Raw genomic sequence first — 22,088 nt, 5'->3', positions numbered from 1 at the left:
GGGTCAGTAAATGATGAGAGAATTTTCATTTTTGGGTGAGCTATCCCTTTAACCCTTAGAAAATATTTGTCCATCTATGGAAGTTTGTCTATTTTGTAGAGACATTTTAAAACTGTATTCTTTTTTTCTAGCCATAAACATAAATATTATATAAATGTATTATTTAAATCATTGGTTAAAGGTTCTAATAAAAAATATGTCAGTGGATAATGGTTGCTTATATATATATATATATATATATAAAGTCAGTGATCACTCAAGTAGGGGCCCACATCTAATTTCCCACCAAATGTTTGCTTTTAAAGATAAACTTACTGTATATTCCCCTTCAAATAAAGATAATTTTTCTAACAATAACTTTGGTAACAATGTTGAATAGTTAAGCTTTACATTGAGAAAATGGAATTAGAGTAACCCAATCAGATATAACCTGAAACAGTGCATACAAGCTTACAAAACACCAGCAGTAGTATAAGAACTGTCTTTTCATTTTTCCACTCTCCAAAAGAGGGCTGCATTATGCTGCAAGCGCCGATAGGTGGCAGCATTGCATTTGTAGACCAATGTATCTCCTGCGGAAGATGAAGAAGCGCATTGAATATTTTCAATTCTTCTGTCAGACGCCTAGTCAACTTAACAATCAGTGACATATCATTAAGAACCCACTCAACATTAACACTATACAGTTATTTGGCACGATCGTGTCAGATCATGCATCCCATAGAAGTGTCAATCCCGTCTTTTCGATCGGAGGGCAGTAACGTGGAGAAGGGCTACACGGTGAGTTACACTGATCAGTTTTTAAAGGTAAACACGCTTTCATTAAAGCAACACTACAAACATTGAACTTGACTTGCTGTATTCATGTCTATCATTGTCGATTCAAGACGAGACTTTTGTCTGCGTCTCAAAACCTAGTGAGATGCCTGCTTAGCTTTTATAGCCATTCAAGGTTGTTTCTTCAACAGGAGCTCTTTTAGCCTTGTTAAAACATTTGTCGCACTTACTTGTTGGTTTAATTTGCACAATGCCTAATAAAGTCCAACAGTGTATGAACATGTACCACATTTTTATTTTCTTTCTAAAAGTCATGATCATTTCCACCACATCTCAAATTCTGCATTTTGTTTAAAGGAATATTCCAGGTTTAATACATGTTGAGCTCAATCGACAGCATTTGTGGCATAATGTTGATTACCACAAAAATGAATTTAGATTTACTCTTCTTTAAAAAAAGCAAAAATGTGGGTTACAGTGAGGTACTTACAATGGAAGTCAATGGGGCCAATATGTAAATGTTAAAATACTCACTATTTCAAAAATGTAGCCACAAGATTGGTCTCAAGATGGCGCCGAGTATGGCTGCTGTGTTGCGAGCTCTGACACGACATAGGAATGTTTTGTTTGTTTTGTTCACAATTCTTATGTTTTTTGTCTTGGATGTTGTCTGCCTTATTGTCTACGACAGACAAACGCTTTTGGACATTGGTTCAGCGATCTCACACCGAAAACCGGACTTCACATTCCTCAATGCTGACCCGCTGTTTACAAACACGCAAGCAGAGCTCTTTGTCTGGGCAGCCCGGCCGCGGAAACGCAGGAGGAAAAGGGGAAACAGAGCCGGCGTTCTCATCAGAGTAAGACGCCGCACAAATCAACCCCTGCTACCCACTATTCTACTGGCAAATGTTCAGTCTCTGGATAACAAGCTCTGCGAGCTGAAAGCGCGGATCTCTTTCCAACGAGAGACGAGGGACTGCTGCATTATCTGCCTTACAGAAACTTGGATGTCTGCGGAGATTCCAGACTCAGCCATTGAACCCGCGGGGTTCTCCGTGCACCGAGCGGACATAGCGAAAGACCTCTCAGGTAAAACTAGAGGAGGTGGTGTATGTTTTATGATCAACAAATCCTGGTGTGATCAGAGGAACGTACATTCCATCAAGTCTTTCTGTTCTCCTGATCTGGAATTTCTCATGCTTCTGTGTCGACCATTCTGGCTACCGAGGGAATTCACAGCGGTCATTATCACTGCTGTGTACATCCCACCACAAGCTGACACAGACCGGGCACTCAAGGAACTGTATGGGATTATAAGCAAGCAGGAAACCACGCACCCTGAGGCCGCGTTCATTGTGACCGGGGACTTTAATAAAGCCAGTTTAAAATCAGTCGCACCAAAATACCACCAGCACATTAGTTTCAACACACGAGGGGACCGGGTTTTGGACCATTGCTACTCTCCGTTACAGGATGGCGACAAATCCCTCCCCCGCCCACCATTTGGCAAATCGGACCACTCTTCCATTCTGCCTCTGCCCGCTTACAGGCAGAAATTGAAACAGGAAGCACCCACCCTCAGAACGATCCAGTGCTGGTCGGACCAATCAGACTCTTCGCTACAAGACTGTTTTGATCACACAGACTGGGAGATGTTCTGGTCCACCTCTGATGACGACATCGAGCTTTACGCTGATAGCGTAATGTGTTTCATCAGAACGTGCGTAGAGGAAGTGATTCCGACCAGAACTGTACGAATCTATCCGAATCAGAAGCCTTGGATTAATAGCGATGTTCGCGCGGCACTTAATGTGCGGACCTCCGCTTTTAATTCCGGGAACGCGGAGGAGCATAAACAAGCCAGTCAAAACAGCAAAATGTCAGTACAGGAGCAAGATTGAAGGACAGTTTAACACCACCAACTCTAGAAGCATGTGGCAGGGAATTAACATAATCACGGACTTTAAAGGGAATAAAAACTCCGCCATGAACACCGCTGCCTCTCTCCCGGATGAGCTAAATACTTTTTATGCTCGTTTCGAGGGAAATAACACCGCCCTTGCGGAGAGAGCTCTCGCGGCTGAAGCTACAGAGGTTAGTTCATTCTCCGTCTCTGTAGCGGATGTAACCCGATCCTTCCGACGGGTGAATATCCGCAAAGCCGTGGGCCCAGACGGCATTCCGGGCCACGTCATCAGAGCGTGCGCGAACCAGCTGGCTGGTGTTTCAACCTTTCCCTCTCTTTGTCTGTAGTCCCCACATGCTTTAAAACATCCACCATTGTGCCTTTTCCAAAACAATCAAAAATAACTTGTTTAAATGACTGGCGTCCTGTTGCTCTGACCCCCATCATCAGCAAATGTTTTGAGAGACTAATCAGAGATTACATCTGCTCTGTATTGCCACTCAATCTTGACCCGCTGCAGTTTGCTTACCGCAACAACCGCTCCACTGATGATGCCATTGCATCTACAATACACACTGCTCTCTCCCACCTGGAGAAAAAGAACACTTATGTGAGAATGCTGTTTGTAGACTACAGCTCAGCATTCAACACCATAGTGCCCTCCAAGCTAGATGAGAAACTCCGGGCTCTGGGCTTAAACAGCTCGCTGTGCAGCTGGATCCTGGACTTCCTGTCAAGCAGACGCCAGGTGGTTAGAATAGGCAGCAACATCTCCTCATCACTAACCCTCAACACTGGAGCCCCACAGGGCTGTGTTCTCAGCCCACTCCTGTATTCCTTGTACACACATGACTGTGTGGCAACACATAGCTCCAATGCCATCATTAAGTTTGCTGATGACACGACGGTGGTAGGTCTGATCACTGACAATGATGAAACAGCCTACAGAAAGGAGGTGCACACTCTGACACACTGGTGGGTACAACCTCTCCCTCAACGTCAGTAAGACAAAGGAGCTTGTGGTGGACTTCAGAAGAAAAGACAGAGAACACAGTCCCATCACCATCAATGGAGCACCAGTGGAGAGAGTCAGCAGCTTCAAGTTCCTGGGTGTCCACATCACTGAGGAACTCACATGGTCTGTCCACACTGAAGTCGTTGTGAAGAAGGCTCATCAGCGCCTCTTCTTCCTGAGATGGCTGAGGAAGTTTGGAATGAACCGCCACATCCTCACACGGTTCTACACCTGAACTGTGGAGAGCATCCTGACTGGCTGTATCTCCGCCTGGTACGGCAATAGCACCGCCCACAACCGCAAAGCACTGCAAAGGGTGGTGCGAACTGCCAGACACATCATCGGAGGTGAGCTTCCCTCCCTCCAGGAAATATATACAAGGCAGTGTGTGAAAAAAGCTCGGAGGATCATCAAAGACTCCAGCCACCCAAGCCATGGGCTGTTCTCACTGCTACCATCAGGTAGGCGGTATCGCAGCATCAGGACCCGCACCAGCTGACTCCATGACAGCTTCTTCCCCCAAGCAATCAGACTTTTGAACTCTTGATCTCCCACGATCAAAATACATCAGCACTGCACTTTATTACTCTTATATCTCACACCGGACTGTCATAAATTATATTATTATTATTATTATTATTATATTATGTTCTCTCTTAACAACTGACTATAAACCGACAGCCTGAATGTCAATACAGTACAATACTGTACATTCTATATATATATATATATATATATACACTTTTTTATATATATTTTTATTTTTTATTTTTATTGAATAATGTGTATCTATGTAGTGCGTATTGTATACTGTACAGTGTATGTTATTATTTGTATATTGTTGAGTGTAATTATGTGTATAACAGATGTTTAAATTGTGTTGTGTTAATTTGATGTTATTGTAAATTGGTATATGTCTCATCACTGTCACGACTGCTATGTTGATCGGAACTGCACCCAAGAATTTCACACACCATTGCACTTGTGTATATGGCTGTGTGACAAAGTGATTTGATTTTTGATTTGAGATGTAAACATTATACATGTTAAAATGATTTTACTGTGATAAATATGCTTACTAACCTTTTCTATGCAAATTTAGGCCTATAACCAATTTCAAAACCTTGTTGCTCTGATGACATAACACTGTAAACCCTGCAATCCCATAAAACGACGGTTTAAACAACTTTACAGCTCAAACCCCACATAATTGTTTTACAGAATTAATGTAAGTGATTTCATAAAATTATAAGCTTTACATTTCTATCTTTAAACCCCCAAAAGTTGGCCCCATTCACTTACACTTCCTTTGTAAGTGCCTCACTGTTAAATACATTTTTGTGATAATCAACATTATGCCACAAATGCTGTCGATTGAGCTCAACTGGTGTTGAACTTGGAATATTCCTTTAATAAAATTTTGTTATTGAAATTACATTTTTTAATTTTTTGGATAAAATGGCAGGCTCCTTTGTTGTGCTAACAATTTAATTATTCGAAATACACACAATTTGCACACTTTTTGCATAATCTGGCAACATTGCAGTTTGTTAAATATTCTGCTCACAAGAGATATTTTCTTTGTTTCATCAAACATAATTTTTCTCATATCATCTCAAGCATGCTGTTCAGTGACACTTTTGTCAGCTTGGTTAACAAGTACGCTAACTTATAATATTGAAAGTCTGGGTCTGGGACAGGCTAAAAATAAAATAAAAGGAAAATCTATACTAATAGGCATCTAAAAAATTACCAAAAAATAAATGAAGGCATGGAAAACAATTTCCAAGTCAGTTTTAATGTGAGCTTCGTATAACAAAATGAAAGAAGAAGAAAAAGTGTTTAAATCTGTTACTTAATAAAAAATAAAAACAATTTCAGCACACTATGTATATCAATATTAGATTTTTTATACCAAAACCTTTCAATGGAAATACATTTTTTCCCACCAGGTTTTCAAGATCGAGGTGCTGATGTGTGGTAGACAGCATACTGTTGAGAAACGATACAGTGAATTTCATGCTCTACATAATATGGTGAGCTTGGATTTAACTAAGACCTTCTTTACCACTCTGCAATCAGCTGCTTGACAGATAGTAAAAACATGGATCACAGACTGAGAATACTACACGGTAGAATTAAGTAGTTTTGAAGGCTGTTAAAGTCAGTGAGTTGATCAGTTAAATGCAAAAACCATGATGTCTGACTGCTTAGATGCAGTATGCAGTATTTAAATAACATCAAAAAGTGCAAGGACATAAATCCATATTTAAGATTTCTAGAAAAGGACTTGGTCATTCAAAATGTACAAAATTACCATTGTTCATATTGAGTAATTCTAGGAATACAAGTAACAACATCTACTTGCGAAAACAGCAGTGTTACTTAAGTAAAATTTCGGAGTTCCTTTTTAAAATCTGATTGTGCAAGCATCAGCACAGTTTCCGTAGCTGGGATCTGTCAGCTTTACCATCATCAGTATTTCTTCCTTTCGTAATGAGTATGTACACTTTATATATGTGGTCACGGGTCAGAAGGAATAATTTTGTTGGCTTTTATTTATTGTGTGTTCCTGCAGTACATCAAGACTTCAAGACTTTGTTAGTATGTAGGTTTTTGCATTTTCACAATTTTGGCAAAATACCACAGAGCCCCTTAGTTGACCAGGTGGGAATTTTTTTTATGAAATAGTTTTGCTTGCCCTTGCAATAGTTTGCGTTCCCTCGCAATAAGTTTACCATGGTTTTACTACAGTAACCATGATATTCATAATGAAACTATAGTAATATTATAGGAAAACAACATCATTGGTAATAAAAATCATAATTTTGTGGTTATTATGGTTTTACTACAAATACCATAGTGTAACAATGGTATTTTAGTGTTCCCACGCATCCTGGAAAACAACGATCAGAGTCAGCTTATACATCGGTTATCACATGTAGTATGCCGAAAATACAGACAGAAACACAAAATCTAGTCATAAAAATGGCATTAGCTGTAAAACACAGAAATCAAGGAATTATGGCATATTTGGACGAAAATGAATGTTTGAATGCACAGTTAATCAAATTTAAATTGCGATATGTCCTAGTGTTATAATTAATCAGCAAAAGTATGTGATTTAATTGAATAAATATATAATCTGTAAGTGATGCATGCTTCAAACTGAATGTGTGAAGCCGCTCTTACACTGAAAACACCTCATCATGATCATCATGAGGCTCTTGCGTGTGTGAGATGACAGAGAGCACTCTGAAGTGTGCAGCACATACAGACTGTGTATTTATTGAATTAAATCACAGCTTTATGGGGATTAATAATCACACTGGGCCATGGAGCAAACTGCTTATCTGGAGGTGAGAAACTACCGTCAAAAACACACAGAAACAGATTTAAATGGATGAGGGTTTTTTGGCCTAAATATTTCACTTGTTGGGCACAAAAAATAAAAAATACAAAATAAAATAAAATAATAATAATGCCCTGGAAATGTCCTGGAAAATTGTGCCTTGAAAAGATTGGGAAACCTGTATTTGTTGTAAAGCCATAGTAACCACAAGATTAACCAAGGTTAATCTATAGTAAAACCATGATTACTTTACGGATACAGAACACTGTATTAAAACCATAGTTTCCACCAAAAAAACATGGTTACTTTTCATATTTACTACTATATTACTACAGTAAAACCATGGTTTCCACCAAAAAACTATAGTTACTATAGTCTACAATAGGACTGTCATGATATAAATACTGTAGTAAAGCCATGGTTTTACTGCTTTAACCATAGTCAAACTATTGTATTTGTATAGTTAAACCATAAGCACAAAATTATGATTTTTTTATTACCATAGTTTTCCAGTTTTATTACTATGGATTCACAACTAATATCATGGTAAAATATGGTTACTGTGGTAAAACTATGGTACATTTATTGCAAGTGAACGCAAAACTATTTCAGGGGGGAAAACTCCCATCCAGTCCCCTAAGGGGCTCAGTAAAATACTGAAATTCCACTTTAAATGATTCATTTTCATTTTTGGTTGAACTATCCCTTTAACACTCCAAAGAGAGAGACTACCTAAACTCTAGAGACATCTTCTGGCCAGTAACATGTTGAAACATGCTTTTTTAACAGCTTAAAAAGATAATTAAAACTGCTGAAATCCCTTCAAAACATGTGAGGAACTGGGTGCCTAAGGTTCTTGAGCAGAGAAGACAGGGGCTCGAACTCTATCTTCAGGTATTGATCGTCTAGCTCACCATATGCTGAACAACTGAAATCACTCAGTAGAAAGCAGACCATTTTCAGGACTCTGGAATAACCATTTGATTTTTTTTTATTTGTGTGTGGTATAGGCTATAATCATGGAAAATGAGGTTCTTCCAAAGATATTCTTGGATTTCCTCAATATCCGCCATTTCCCGTCACTGCCAAAAACAGAGAGTTGCGGGTAAGGTTTTATAGTGTGCAATTTTGTCTTAACGAAAGGGCTTTAGAAAGCAGCCTTCTGTACAAACAAAGGATTTTAAATCTAGTCAACTAAAAAAAATAATTATGCATCATGTTAAAGTTATTGTCTTTTTCATGTTCAGATCATTTGAAACTGAATCAAGGTATAGTATGTGGGTTATTTTTATTAAAATATTCAAGGCAGAGGCTATTTGCACTAAGTCTAAATAGCAACAAAAAGCATCTTCTTTGCACTAAGTGCAAATAGAGTTTGATGCTATTTGCAACCCTAATTAAATAACTCCTTAATCTAAACTTAACCCTAACCTTACAAAAATTAACAATGGTTTTACTACAGTAACCGTAGTATCACCATGATATTTTGTAGTAAAATCACATGAACCACAAAATGAAACATGATTACTATATTAAGGCCATATTACAGTACTAACACCATGGTTAACTGGATTAAAACTATGGTTTCTGCCAAAAAACATGGTTACTACAATATTACTATAGTAAAACATGGTTAATTTTACCTGGATCAAACCTTTCTCTCTACTCCCTGACCATCACCGTGACCAAATCACTGCAAGGAAATTAACCTTTATAAACATTTTTATTTATTATTATAAGTAAGGAAATATTAAGAGTGGAGACAGGAAACATGATGGGGAAAAGAGGGACTAAAGGGGGATTCGAACCCGGGTCCTTCCGCACGAAAAAAAAGCACATCCACACCGTCTGACTTAACACATTGACACTTGGGGGCGCAGTTTGTCTTTAATTGAAATGTTTCCACCAGACTATTTGAGTGCAAATAGTCACGCTGTTTGGCAGGAGCTGCTTACACCTAGTGCAAATAGTCAGTCAGAATATTTAAACATGAAAGAAGCACAGAATATTTTTTCAAAATGTTTTTAAAATCTCAGATCATTGGCAGGTTTCTGTTTTCTGTACAAACTATCTATTCAGAGCAGCTTATTGATCTGCTAAGAGCTCTTTTACAAAAACCGCATTAGAGAAGGTATTACACTGGCCCTGGGAAGCGGCGACTCCACCCATGTGATACATTTCACAGTCAGCTTTATGTTTTGAAGCTTTCATCAAAAAGAGAGAACTAGTTTGAGTAATTCTGTTCTCTGACCTTTCCTCTCCAAACATTGCAGTAAACTGACACACCAGCCAGCACTGCTCTTCCAGAGGGATCCATATCTGCTACCTACCACCAACGGTAAAACTCTTTGGCCAAATCTCTGTCCTCCTTTATTTTCAATTATTGTTCCAGGTTCAAATCTGTGACATGCTGTTGATTATCACAGAAAATGATTTTGACTCATCCCTCATTTTGTCAAAACAATAACAAATTGTACATTTAACAGTAATGCACTTACAATGGAAGTCTATGGGGCAAGGCGTTGCACCAAGTTACACATTAAAATATGCACCGTTTCAAGTGTATAGTCACAAGACTTAAAGGGAGAATTCACCCAAAAATGAAAATTCTCTCATCATTTACTCACCCTCATGTCATCCCAGATGTTTATGACTTACTTTCTTCTGCAGAAGACAAATGAAGATTTTTAGAAGAATATTTCAGCTCTGTAGGTCCATACAATGCAAGTGAATTGTGACCAGAACTTTGAAGCTCCTAAAAGCAAATAAAGGCAGCATAAAAGTAATCCATATGACTCCAGTGGTTTAATCAATCAACCTTCAGAGTTCTGATCACCATTCACCTGCATTGCATGGACCTACAGAGCTGAAATATTCTTCTAAAAAAGAAAGAAAGTCATACACATCTGGGATGGCATGAGGGTGAGTAAATGATGAGAGAATTTCCATTTTTGGGTGAACTATTCCTTTAAACATTATACATATTATCAAGAGACTAGTGTGTTAAAATCACTTATTAACCTCATCTCTGCCAACTCCTGTTATGACATTAATGACAAATCCACTCGTCGGTAATGCACATCAAGAAGTTAATCCGCTCAGAAAAGTAGGCAGATGCACAGATTTTTGCTTTAAAAACCTCCAGTATGCTTGCCCCATAGACTTCCATTGTAAGTAGCTTATGGTTTGCATGATTTTTGTTTGTTTTTACAAACTTAGGGAGGATTCAAAAAAAATTTCTATTGTTCTGTTGATAAAGCTTAACTTGAACCCAGAGCATTTCTTGAAGTAGGGTTGCAAACAATCCCGTATTAGCTGGAACATTCGGTACGTCTATTGTTCCATATTTTAGCGGCGAGACACTCAAGGGGAACTTATAAAGTCACTTTCATTGTCTAATCAGTTCACAATAATGTTATGTCTTTGAATCATTCTACAAATTATATTTATAATTATTCTGATTATTATATATTGAATTATCTTAAATGGGGCCTTTCTTAGCTAATATTAAAATGTGATTATGAATAATTAATCAGCAGCGTATCATGCAATTTATCAGTTAAAAATAGTATTCAATTGACAGCCCTAATTTCCCTCAATTGTTTGCAGATACATTTTCAAACATGGTCATTGAAGGTGTGATACGTGGAATATTCTATCCAGACTTCCAGCCGAGGTAGATCTCAGCGCTACAGACACACATCACCTCCGATTCATGGACATAAAGGGATTCATATAAGCAGCACTAAATCACGCAACACCAGTTTAACAGACTCACTCGTCCTAGCCTTAATATTGTATTATGGTGTCTACACTTCATGGCATTTTTGCCTAGTTTTATGGTTTTGTGTATATGCAGGGATTGAGATTTATTCGTTTATATCAAGTGTCTCAAGCCAAGTACCTTGGCATAAATTTGCACATCTATAATAAAAAACAAAACAACATGTCGTAATTTGAAACTAGGTTTGCACGCGTCAGATTTGAGGTCAGTACTGAAGGATGTTTCGTCCACTGACTGTATATTACTCCAAATATATCTGTTAGGGATCATGAGCGCTTTAAACACATCTAGTGAAGAGCCTTGAACCTTCCTGTTATTGTTATTGATGTATGTGATGTTATTTTCTTTATATTTTACAACTTTTTTATGTGAAAATTATTGATTACCAGCCTTGGTTTATCATGAAAAAAGGGAACTAATGGGTGAACCAAACCAGTGTAAATGCCTACACGTTACTGCCCAAAAGTGTGAAAAGAGTTATTATAATAGTTACCTAGCTCAATGCTATCCTGGACCAAAGCAAGCCTTTTCGACAGTTTATTTTCTTTGAAAATGCAGTTTAGTCTTGGACTAACATTATTTAGTTTAATATATTTAGGCATTAACTGAAATGTGTACAATGCGAGGGAGCATGTAAACACTAGCTTTTCAAAGCTTTAACACTAGTGCTTGAAAAAGTAGTGAAGGTAATGTCATTTGAGAGGTACTATGATTTACAACTTCAGTTAAGGTGGTCTTTTGTTAATCAGTTTGCTGACACTGGATTTATAAGGTTATATATCCAGATACAATTTCAAGCAGACCTATTTTTAGTGTTTGTTTTCTTCAATTTGTCTTACATTTGTGTTTGGACTATGTGCCATTCCATTTCATGTGTTGTATGTTATGGAAACTTTAAATTGTTGTATCTTGCACTTTGACCTTTGTGGAAAAAAATCAATTCTAACTAATTATTATTTTGAAAACTGACAGCAATAAAACATCGTATTTATTCATGAACTGAATATTCTCTGTTGGAAGACATTGTACTTTTAAATGACACATGGTGCCAATTTTGCCCCTTTTTATTGAAAAACGGACAAATTTTGAACAGCAAGCAAATTATTGGCATATAAAAGCTGTAACAAGTTGTGTTTCTTCATGTTGCATAAAACACTTTAGACCACCCATGCATTTAATAAGAACTCAGCATTTTGCATAATGAAACTTATGCATTAAAGACAATTCAGTACCCATTCTGTCAAAATTTGGCACAATTTACAGCCAAGAAATTAATTTGCCAGTTATTTATAACTGCACTTGATGTAAAGTATCAAATCTGATAATGAGACAATACATGGTAGAGTACCTCATGCACAAAATGTTATTTTTAAGTTAAAAGCTGTGGTTTAAAGTTTCAACCTACCACCTCAAGCTTATTCTCAATAACCCAGGTTTCATTTAGTGTCTTTCACAGATTTTTATTTAATAGTAAAACTTCTTAATACTAAAAACAGTTCAACAGCATTTCAACTCTTAAGGCTTTTTTTTTCTTCTGAATCAACTTGCAAGACGATAAAATAAAAATGTTGTTTGACAAGTAAATCTTAGTGTCATTGTTTCATTTTTTAGTAACCAGTAATACATTAGAGTTAAAGGAATAGTTTATCCAAAAATTAAAAATCTGTCATTATTTAATCATAGTGTAATAAGTTTGAATATGCAGAAATGTGAATAAGATTTGAGAGCTACGACGAAGGGGAAGACTTTCTGTGAGCATCACACAAACCTATCGTATGGGTTCAGAGGTCTTGGAATACAGAGCACATGAACTACTTTTATGACACTTGTAATATGCTATTTTGCAATTTTTGGAGATTGGCAGCCATAGTATCGCTATATGGAAAAGCAAAATGTGAATATTCTGCCTGACAACTTTTGTGTTTACCATAAGAAAGTTAGTCATACACGTTTGGAACAACATGAGGGTGAGGAAATGATGACAGAATTTTCATTATTGGGTGAACTATTCCTTTAAGATACTGTGATGTGATTATTTTCATGATCGTACTGTAAACAATATAAACTGACCTTATTCACAGACATTTATGGAATGCTCCAAAATGTATCGACCTACTAAAGCAGTTGTTCATTTGCTGTGAAAAGGGTGTGATCACCCAGCTGCTCAGTAACTGTCCATCTCTCACTGTGATGTTCTATTACAGCTCTCCATGACCGACCTCATCTTTCAAACGCTCGTTCTGACTGGCTTCGGCCTCAGGCTCCTTAAGGTTGGCGTAGGCCACTTCTTGCGTCAGTTGCTCTAGCGGCGGCAAACCCACTGCCAAATTACGCAAAGCGATGGCAGTCATCAGGAACCTAAAGAGATGAAACACAGTAACAGAATTCACCAGTACTGGTACGACCATCGTAGACATTTAATATCCCAGACTACAAGTCTGATTATTTTGGGTCTCATTCACTAACCTACGATTTAGTGCTACATAAGAAAATATATATATATATAAAAAAATCTAAGATTTCGAGATAAAGTCGTATCATTAAAAAATTCGTAATGTTTTTAGAATGAAGTTTTAAGTCACGGGAATAAATTCATAAAATTTAGTTTAAATGCGTAATATTGCGTCAATAAAGTATAAATATTGAATTTGTTTTTATTTTATTTAATTATTAACAACTATTTTACTTAAATATTTTAAATAATTTGAGGAAAAAAAAATTGTATTATGATAAAAGGCATGATTTCTAAAAGAAAAATAGGCTGCTAAAGCAGAAGCTTCATCAATGCAAGAAATGGATTTGGAGAATTTATGACTTTTGTCATAAAGTTACGAATTTTGTTCTTGTAATGCTATGACTTTAATCTCATAAATGCTACAACTTTATTTTCTTAATTGTGATTTTTTTCTAAATACTGCTATAATCTTGTAATGTTACAAATTTATTCTCAAAATTTTATGACTAGTTTATGACTAGTAATCGTAATTTTTTTTGGAACATGACAAAACGCCATCATACTAGCCATGCATACACGCATATTAGTGTGTAAAAAATATTTGCAAACATTTTCACATGGAAATAATTTTACATTTTCTTTATTTAGAACCAACTCAAACCACACATGCAAAAATAACGTCAGGATAAGTTTGCAGAAAATGACGAATGGCTGTACAGCGGAAAGGTGTATGGAAAGTCCTTATATGAGGATGGTTTGGGCATGTTTTATGACAATTACTAACTGCCGGCATGCACTCCCTCATTTAGAATGATCAACATTAGTGTGTGGGTTAGAACTAATTTATGTACAGATTTATTTTCCGGGAGAAACTTTTCTCTGTGCACAGACAACACTTGTACACAATTATTAATGAATTAGACCCTTTGGCTTGAGCTGAGATATTGACATTATTTTAGAGGGTTGCTTCAAGTTTACTTACCCTCGTCTAATGGTGTAGTATTTCTTCGAGGCAAATCTCTCGAACCTCTCGACAACAGAAGCTTCTCGCCGCTTCTTCACCTCTTGCATTCGCTTCTGTCGTTTCAGGAAGAGTCGCACTACAGGGTCAATTACGCTGTCGTTTGAGTCCTGCTCGTTTAGGCCAGTGATCAGCGGCTGCAGCTCAGGAGGTAACGGCTCTGTCTCTAGAAAACGTGAACATGAGTGAAAGGAACTCCTTTATACAGTGTAGTGGACTTCACATGGTATTCAGCCATTTTAAGTGAGATTCCAAATTGTATATGCTCAAAACTCTTTTTAAAAATGCTATCCATAGTAGAGAAAATAGCCTCAATAGTTGTGCTACTCAGCTAAAAAAAAAAATACAAAGTGTACAAGTGTCTTAGTATTTTGAATTTCTTGCTATATATAAAGGGACACGTACATTAAAATATGATTAAGAACACAATTTATCACAAAAAATTAGTTAACAAAAAAATAATTTCAAAGCACCTTCATTTTTTTTTTCTTTTAATCTGAAGAAATTTATATTAGTTGTGCAATCAAAGCTCTCCCATGCAAAACCTACCTGATCCGTTTCGTACTTTCTCCTGAAGTTCAAAAAGCTTGGTGAAGTTCTTCTGCAGTTCTGCCTCAGTAGTATTTACATAGATGTACATGTAACACGATGGGCCTTCAGACACTGTGTACACCTTATGGTACGCACCAGCTGGAAGCTAAATACACAATAACGATATAGTGTCAATTGCATATATTAATAACTGTAATACAATGTTTCAAAGTAGAATGAAACATCAGAGCTTCATAATGGAGAAAGGGAGAAATGTACCTGCATCTTCTCTCCTGGTTTTAAACTGTAGTTCTTCTTTTCGTCAACTATTTCAACTTTCACTTGACCCTCTAGAACCTGAACGCTGGTGTTCCCCAGATCCTCACTCACATAATTTTCAAGATGAAGGCCTGTGGATGCCAACACAACATACACATTGTACATATACATGTACAACAATAACGAGTGTAGCATCAGCTTGGGTAAATTAAGCAAAACTATGAACGCAGACACATACCTGGGAAGTCAGCGATGAAGACCACTTCAGTCTGGTTGTCTAAAGACCCCTCGATCTCCTCAAATTTACTCCTCCACGGCGAGAGGTCGACCAGCAGGGGCATGAGCCATGAATTGGGGCGAAATGGGGACCAGTCGGCTTTCACGATGTCAACACGTGGGTCAAATATCCTATAGGACAAAAACATTTTATTAGAAATGATACTTCAGAAGTACATGGCATATTTGGATGTGGCACAGATGTATGCCAGTGTGAACATTACTGACCTTTGTTGGAAGCGGTCATTTATGGACACCCAAATGTCAAAGTAGATCTCTGGGTCTGTGATATTGAAGCGGGGCAGATTTTGGCTAAGGCATGTAGCATACTGCTTCAACATGTCCCCATGATCTTTCCATCTCCGGCTCTGAGTAAAAACCTGCACGACAATGACATAACATAATAAGATATAAACATGCATAAAAGATCACCATCAATGTAGCCATATAAATGATTACTTCCAATTGGTATACCATTGGAATTGGTCAGGAATTGTATTCCAGGTTAAAAAACTCACGACTCCAGGGGTGGTAGTCACCATCAATAATCGCTGAGCTACCCAGGCTCCCCCAGGTTAAATTTTTTAATTAACCCTTATATTCTCTTTGAAAAGAGAAATGAGTCAAAAGTATTTTCTGTGGTAAATGACAATATTCCACAGATGCTGTTGATTAGCCTGGTGTTGAACCTGGAATATACCTTTAAATTTCACTCCTATGTCTCAAGTCAGGCAAAAGCTGAGTGACTCACTCCAGGGTTCAGGTATCCAAGCTCTCCAGTTACAGTGTCTCTGTAGGTGATCTTCACATGCTGATGTGAGCGAGAGTGAACCATCATGTCCCATGAGTAGCCATACAGTCCATTTGTCCAGTTATTATAGCCCTGTATTCCAAAGAGAGATAAGCTTCAAATGGATTTGAGTTTAACCATTCACTTTTATTTTTTAAATCTTTCCTAATAGCTGCTACATACGCTAATCACAAACAGAGTTTTATATTTCTTTGAAAATGTGAGTGGTGCTTTCCTGTGCAAACTTGAAGTCACTTTGCTAAGGTTTAGTAGGTGGTTGCTAGGGCATTGCAATGCGGTTGCTAAGGTGTCCAGAGTGGTTTGTAACATGTTGCTATGTGGTTGCTAGGGCATTCTGGGTGGTTGCTAGGTTTTTACATACTGGCCAAAAAGCACCCACATTCAAATTTCAATGAATTATTATTTTTTTTTTTTTCAAGTTTTATTGTCTTCCAGGCAAAAATTGCAAGTCAGATTTCTTAGATAAGCAACAGCACATCTCTCCTCAACCGGCTGCACAGTTTCCAGTATCATTCATGTCTGTAGCATAAATGTTTTAGGACAAGTTATATGACTTAATTCCTTAAAATTAGACGTGACTGGCTACACATATTCAACATGAGTCTCTGCCCCAGAAAGGTTTACTAATACTCTTCTAAAGGAATGTGCTAATATTGACATATGTCTTTACACTGATTGTGAAAGCACTGTAGTCTCTGAACGAGAGAATGTTCTGGATCAAACTGCACTTAAATAAGGCATCAGATAGGAACACAAAGAAATACACACACTCTCTGACAGCAGTTTAAAATCACCTGTGTGATGAAGTGGGAGTAAGGCAAGAAGAGCTGCTCTGCGATGTACAGGATGGTGAAGATGGCTCCGAGCTTGTGTTTAAAGCTTGGTGTGGAGGTTTTGGGAGCAGCATTGCCCTCATCTTGTTCTCCAGACCCACTGGGTAGATTAGGGTACACGCACGAGGAGCTGGGGCTTGGGGGAGGAGAGACGAGGGGCAGTACAGGCTGGAGGAACTCTGGGAAACGTCCAAAAAAGCGCCTGGGCCAGTCAGGGTAGCAGAAGAGAGGGCTTGTGGCCAACATGGTGTAGGAAAACATTCCTGTGGATACAAATGAGCAATAAAAGCTTCATCTTTGAATCAAATATTATTGCTCATATTTCATGTAATTTAAGTCATCATTTGCTCACCGTCATGCCATTCCAAACCTATCAGACTTTCTTTCTTCCGTGGAATACAAAAGGAGATGTTTTGAAGAATGTTTTGAAGAGCAGCATGAATATTCTTCAAAATTTCTTCTTTTGAGGTTTGGAACGAGTAAATGATGGCACAATTTTTATTTTTGGGTTTAATTATTCCTTTAAAACTATTTTTTACCTATGCTAAAGAGCTGGGAATTCATGCAGTGGAAATAGCTGACGAAGAAAATGGTGACAGGCCGAGTGGCATCAAAGAACAGCAGATACCCAGCTGTGAGGTCCAAAATCAGACCCCCTCCATGGATCACCATCAGACTGACCAATTCAACAGGCAAGATCAGTCTGAAACAGTGAAGGAGAGAAAAAAGATCCATTATATAAATTATTCAACATATTAACAGCAATGTTAGAATAAAAATTTGACATGCTGTTGTATGAGACGAATATACTCACTTGAAAGGGTCAAATAACCAATGGTGCGCTAAGTATTTCATCGAGTAGCCCTCCACCCAATCAGCATCAAGTTTCTTGACCCCAGCGATGAAGTACACTATGAAAATCTGTCATAGACGATATACAATCAGTGCGACTCATTATATGCAACATATTGACATTATTTCTATCTCTGTCGATCATGCCAAACAACACACTGTTTATATTTTAGGTTAAATCAGGTTAAATGAGCTAACTTGAGCTCTGAGCACAGTGTAGTTCCACAGCGGTACATGAATGTTCCTCTTCTTGGGGGTCCGGAGTCCATCTAAGGACCTACATTGAAACACACATTTAAGAACACATTGAAATATGCTTCTTTATATTAGAGGTCGACCAATAGTGGATTTTGCCGATACCGATATCTAAGTTGGTAGGAAAGGCCAATAAACGATTAAAGGGACCGTTCACCCAAATATTTAAATTCTCTCATCATTTACTCACCCTCATGCCATCCCAGACCTGTATGACCTTCTTTCTTCTGCAGAACACAAATGAAGATTTTTAGAAGAATATTTCAGCTCTGTAGGTCCATACAATGCAGGTGAATGGTGACCAGAACTTTGTAGCTCCAAAAATCATGTAAAGGAAACATAGAAGTAATCCATATATGGGTGAGAAACAGAACAATATTTAAGTCCTTTTTTACTCTAAATCTCCATTTTAACTTTCACTTTCAGATGTGAAAGTGAAACTAAACAGGCACCACATGTGACTTTCAGACAAAACATTGAAAGTGGAGATTGAGTAAAAAAATGTACGTACATTTTTATCTGTTTCTCAGCCACACCTATTATATCACTTCAGAAGACATGGATTTAAACACTGGAGTCTTATGGATTACTTCTATGTTTCCTTTATGTGATTTATGGAGCTACAAAGGTCTGATCACCATTCACTTGCATTGCATGGCCTACAGAGTTAAGATATTCTTCTAAAAAATTTTGTTTGTGTTCAGAAGAAGAAAGAAAGTCATGCACATCTGGTATGGCATGAGGGTGAGTAAATGATGAGAGAATTTTCATTTTTGGGTGAACTATTTCTTTAATAGGCCGATAGTTTTTTTTAAAATTGATTTATAGAATACAAAAAAAATATAAATTAAAAATTAAAAAAATTAACCTTGTTCCTTCCTTACTATGACAGGCACAGACAAAGAATCCTATATGAATAAAATCCCAGATGCAGTTTATTTTTCAACTAAAATCTCTAAAATAACCAGACAAAATTAAGATTTGGTGCATAACGTGGGACTTTTATGTATAAACAAGCCCGAAACACAACTGGGACTCTTGTTTTGAAATTATGAAAAAACTATCAGCTACTATCACCATAGATTTCTGCTGATAACGACGTAATCGGTAAAACCGATATATCGGTCTTCCTCTACTTTATATAGGAGGTTTACATCACTTTTCAAATAACTACTTCTATATTCTGGTTAAGCTTTTAATACGAAAATGTAAAAAAATATATTCAAAGGTTTGCATGTTCCACAGCTATTAAAATATTTGGTCATCAACATGTTCAGAATAAACTAAGACATACATATCCGTATCACCCATTTTCAGCTGTAAAGGAATATTCAGTTACACTGGATATTCTGAATAAGGCGTTTCCACAAGCCAGAATTCTGATTAATACAGGCATATGCCAGCTGTCTTATTTACATTTCTAGAAACAGGAATATTGGCTCAATATTGGGTCCTCGTAATCCTGTTATTATGTTTTAATGATGCTAACATCTACTGTATCAAACATCTTACCAGTATCTGTTGGCATCCATGAGCGTAAGCTGGAAGCCAATGAGTCCATACAGATAAGAGTGGTTGTTCCAGGCCGTTTTGTCCAAGAAGAAAACGTACCAGTAAGTGGATATAAACATCAGACAGGCAAGGCGGTAAAAACAGCCGAGCATGATACCAACAGCACCTGCAAAACACACACAAACGTGGATCATCAGTCTTGTGCAGTTAATATGTCAGAGAATTTGTGCTCACTATACAGATTAAGACTCACCAAGGAACATCACAAAGTAAACGAAGAACATCCAGTCCATGGGAAGAGGCTTGAGGAAGTTGAAAAGGGGAAATCGGCACACGGGTGCCCCATCTAAATACTTGTAGTCCAGGTGACTGAGGCCTCGTTCCTGGGTTATATCCAGTGCCATCAACATTCCTGTAAAAATACAGGGCACATTAACATGCAAAGCACAATCAAATGCCCTGTTTACGGCATCATGAAGATGTTCTAAGTTCTATAAGTATAGGCCTAGTATGTGTACATTTATGGGCTTTTCCAATTTTTCGATCGGATGGTCATTTTATTTTAAAGCGCTACATAACCAGTGGTTTTAAACCCCTGTTTTAGCGCAAATGTTGATTGACAGGTGAGTGGGCTGTGCTTCGCAGCCGCCTTGGACATATGAGGACGGATAAAGTTTGCACAACAAATGCAATGTGATCACATGCGTATTCAACTACTACTGAATGTGGTTTGAGTTATCCAGTTGGGATCGGATCGCTCAAAACAGATGTTAATACAGGGTGAAAAGGGTGCCAAAACGTAATCAGAGTAATGACAGAGGCATTACGTCACATAAATTCATATATGCCATGCATAAATGGGAACTCACCAAATAAGAAACGGAAAATGCCCAGTGAGGCCGGGTCAGTGGGACGATTCAGGAGACACACCAGCCGATGCCATGAGGAAACGTCTTCCTTCTCAAAACCAAATAGACGCTTCATCGTGCTGGTTTGCTCTGATGGGGCAGGGGGTGCCTGTTTGTTGTCCTTACTGGTCTTTTTCTTTTCTTTGGATGGTTCAGCGTATGGAGCACCTGTGGAAGTGAGGGTAAAACAAAGCATAAGAAAGAAAAGTCAAAAATGTGATCTCTTTAATATCTCTTAGACAGACAACGGAGAGCATATAGAGACTTCAGCTGAAGCCTCCTGCTTCTCAGATTTTTCTCCTGGGAAAAAAAGTTTCAGAGGGGTCTCAACAATGTGCTCAGATATGCAAAGATACCAGTTTGCACTCAAAAGATTTCAATATGAACTCAAATATTTCACATCAAATTCTACCTAGACCATTGAACTATGATATTCACATTCATTTCAGAGCTCTATACTCTTAAAAGGATAGTTCACCTAAAGAAAAAAAAAAAAAAAAAAAAAAAAACTTGAGAGAACTGGATTAAACTGCTGGAGTCCTATGGATTACTTTTATGCTGTCTCTACGTGCTTTTTGGAGCTTCAAAGTTCTGGTCACCATTCACTTGCATTGTATGGACCTACAGAGCTGAAATATTCTTCTAAAAAAAAAAAGTTGTGTTCTGCAGAAGAAAGAAAGTCATACACATCTGGGATGACATGAGGGTGAGTAAATGATGAGAGAATTTTCATTCTGAGGTGAACTATCCCTTTAATGAATGTCAACATTTGTCTTGTTTCTGTTTTCAGGAGAAATAATATAACTTTGAAAGAGCAACCTCCGAGCAATAGCCCATCATTTCCCCCTGGGAATTAATTAAGCTCCTTTTTATGCATTTGTCTTGGCCAACCTCAGAGCTCGACGTAAAAGTATACGTGCATAATTTATACACTAGTAAACTACAGTTTTACAATTAGGCAACTGTATCTACTTCCCTTGTTTACCTATTAGAACTAAAGGAATCAAATCACATCCACATTTTCACTATTAATGCACATAAAAAAAACTATTTATACACGATAATGTCAACTTTAAATAAATACATGCATACTACAGCTAGTACACAACCCTATTTATGTCAACTCCTACTGTATTATTTCATTATTTACCTGCTGTCGCTTCACTCGCCCCAGGCTCCATGCTTCCAGGTTATGAAACCAGTCTGCAGTAAACGTTACAAAAGATTTGTCAGTCCTAAACAGACCGAAACAATTTCACGTCCACACGTAGGTTGACTTAAACCCTCATCATGATCAGACTAGGGTACGTGTCAAATCGAGACGCAGCACCCTGAAAGGTTGAATAACCGCAGAGTGGCAGAGGACGTGACAGATATCTAGACGCTCATTGGCTGGTTTCTTCTGAAGCCCCTCCCATCTGAGGCAAACTGGAGAAAAGCAGCGTCTCTAGTGGTCACATTTCGTGCCACAGTGTGGGTGAGTTGATTTTGGGTCCCAACATTTTTCATTTCCGTTTT

At 37.7% G+C, this 22,088-nt stretch overlaps 3 protein-coding genes across 8 annotated transcripts in view; 1 reads left to right on the top strand and 2 right to left on the bottom strand.

Moving 5' to 3' along the window:
* The window catches only part of LOC127432784 (14-3-3 protein gamma-like), a 678,408-nt gene that overhangs the window by 350,158 nt on the left and 306,162 nt on the right, over window positions 1-22,088 (bottom strand). The gene's annotated exons all lie outside the window — the stretch shown is intronic.
* LOC127432773 (sorting nexin-24-like) lies at window positions 328-12,898 on the top strand. Of its 6 annotated transcripts, none has more exons than XM_051684189.1 (6): window positions 549-807; window positions 5,654-5,737; window positions 7,843-7,947; window positions 8,064-8,158; window positions 9,327-9,391; window positions 10,663-12,898. In XM_051684189.1, the coding sequence occupies exons 1-6, from the start codon at window positions 712-714 to the stop codon at window positions 10,731-10,733; spliced, it is 516 nt and encodes a 171-aa protein (XP_051540149.1). In that variant the 5' UTR covers window positions 549-711; the 3' UTR covers window positions 10,734-12,898. The 6 variants fall into 6 exon arrangements, with proteins under 6 accessions (XP_051540147.1, XP_051540151.1, XP_051540152.1 ...); XM_051684190.1 differs by having other exon boundaries at window positions 555-780; XM_051684191.1 differs by lacking the exon at window positions 7,843-7,947 and having other exon boundaries at window positions 544-807.
* Window positions 11,884-21,926, bottom strand: ggcx (gamma-glutamyl carboxylase). Its single transcript, XM_051684130.1, has 15 exons — window positions 21,721-21,926; window positions 20,532-20,738; window positions 19,916-20,074; window positions 19,663-19,828; window positions 18,094-18,172; window positions 17,858-17,964; window positions 17,583-17,746; window positions 17,005-17,306; window positions 16,151-16,282; window positions 15,628-15,779; window positions 15,362-15,531; window positions 15,124-15,254; window positions 14,863-15,010; window positions 14,275-14,479; window positions 11,884-13,195 (listed from the first exon to the last, which is right to left on the bottom strand). Exons 1-15 carry the CDS (start codon window positions 21,749-21,751, stop codon window positions 13,036-13,038), a joined length of 2,313 nt encoding a protein of 770 aa, XP_051540090.1. The 5' UTR covers window positions 21,752-21,926; the 3' UTR covers window positions 11,884-13,035.

The sequence above is a fragment of the Myxocyprinus asiaticus genome, chromosome 42, assembly GCF_019703515.2.
Source record: "Myxocyprinus asiaticus isolate MX2 ecotype Aquarium Trade chromosome 42, UBuf_Myxa_2, whole genome shotgun sequence".
Taxonomy (NCBI): Eukaryota; Metazoa; Chordata; class Actinopteri; order Cypriniformes; family Catostomidae; genus Myxocyprinus; species Myxocyprinus asiaticus.
The sequence above is the reverse complement of the archived record's forward strand: the minus strand, read 5'-3'. Positions and strand labels throughout refer to the sequence as shown.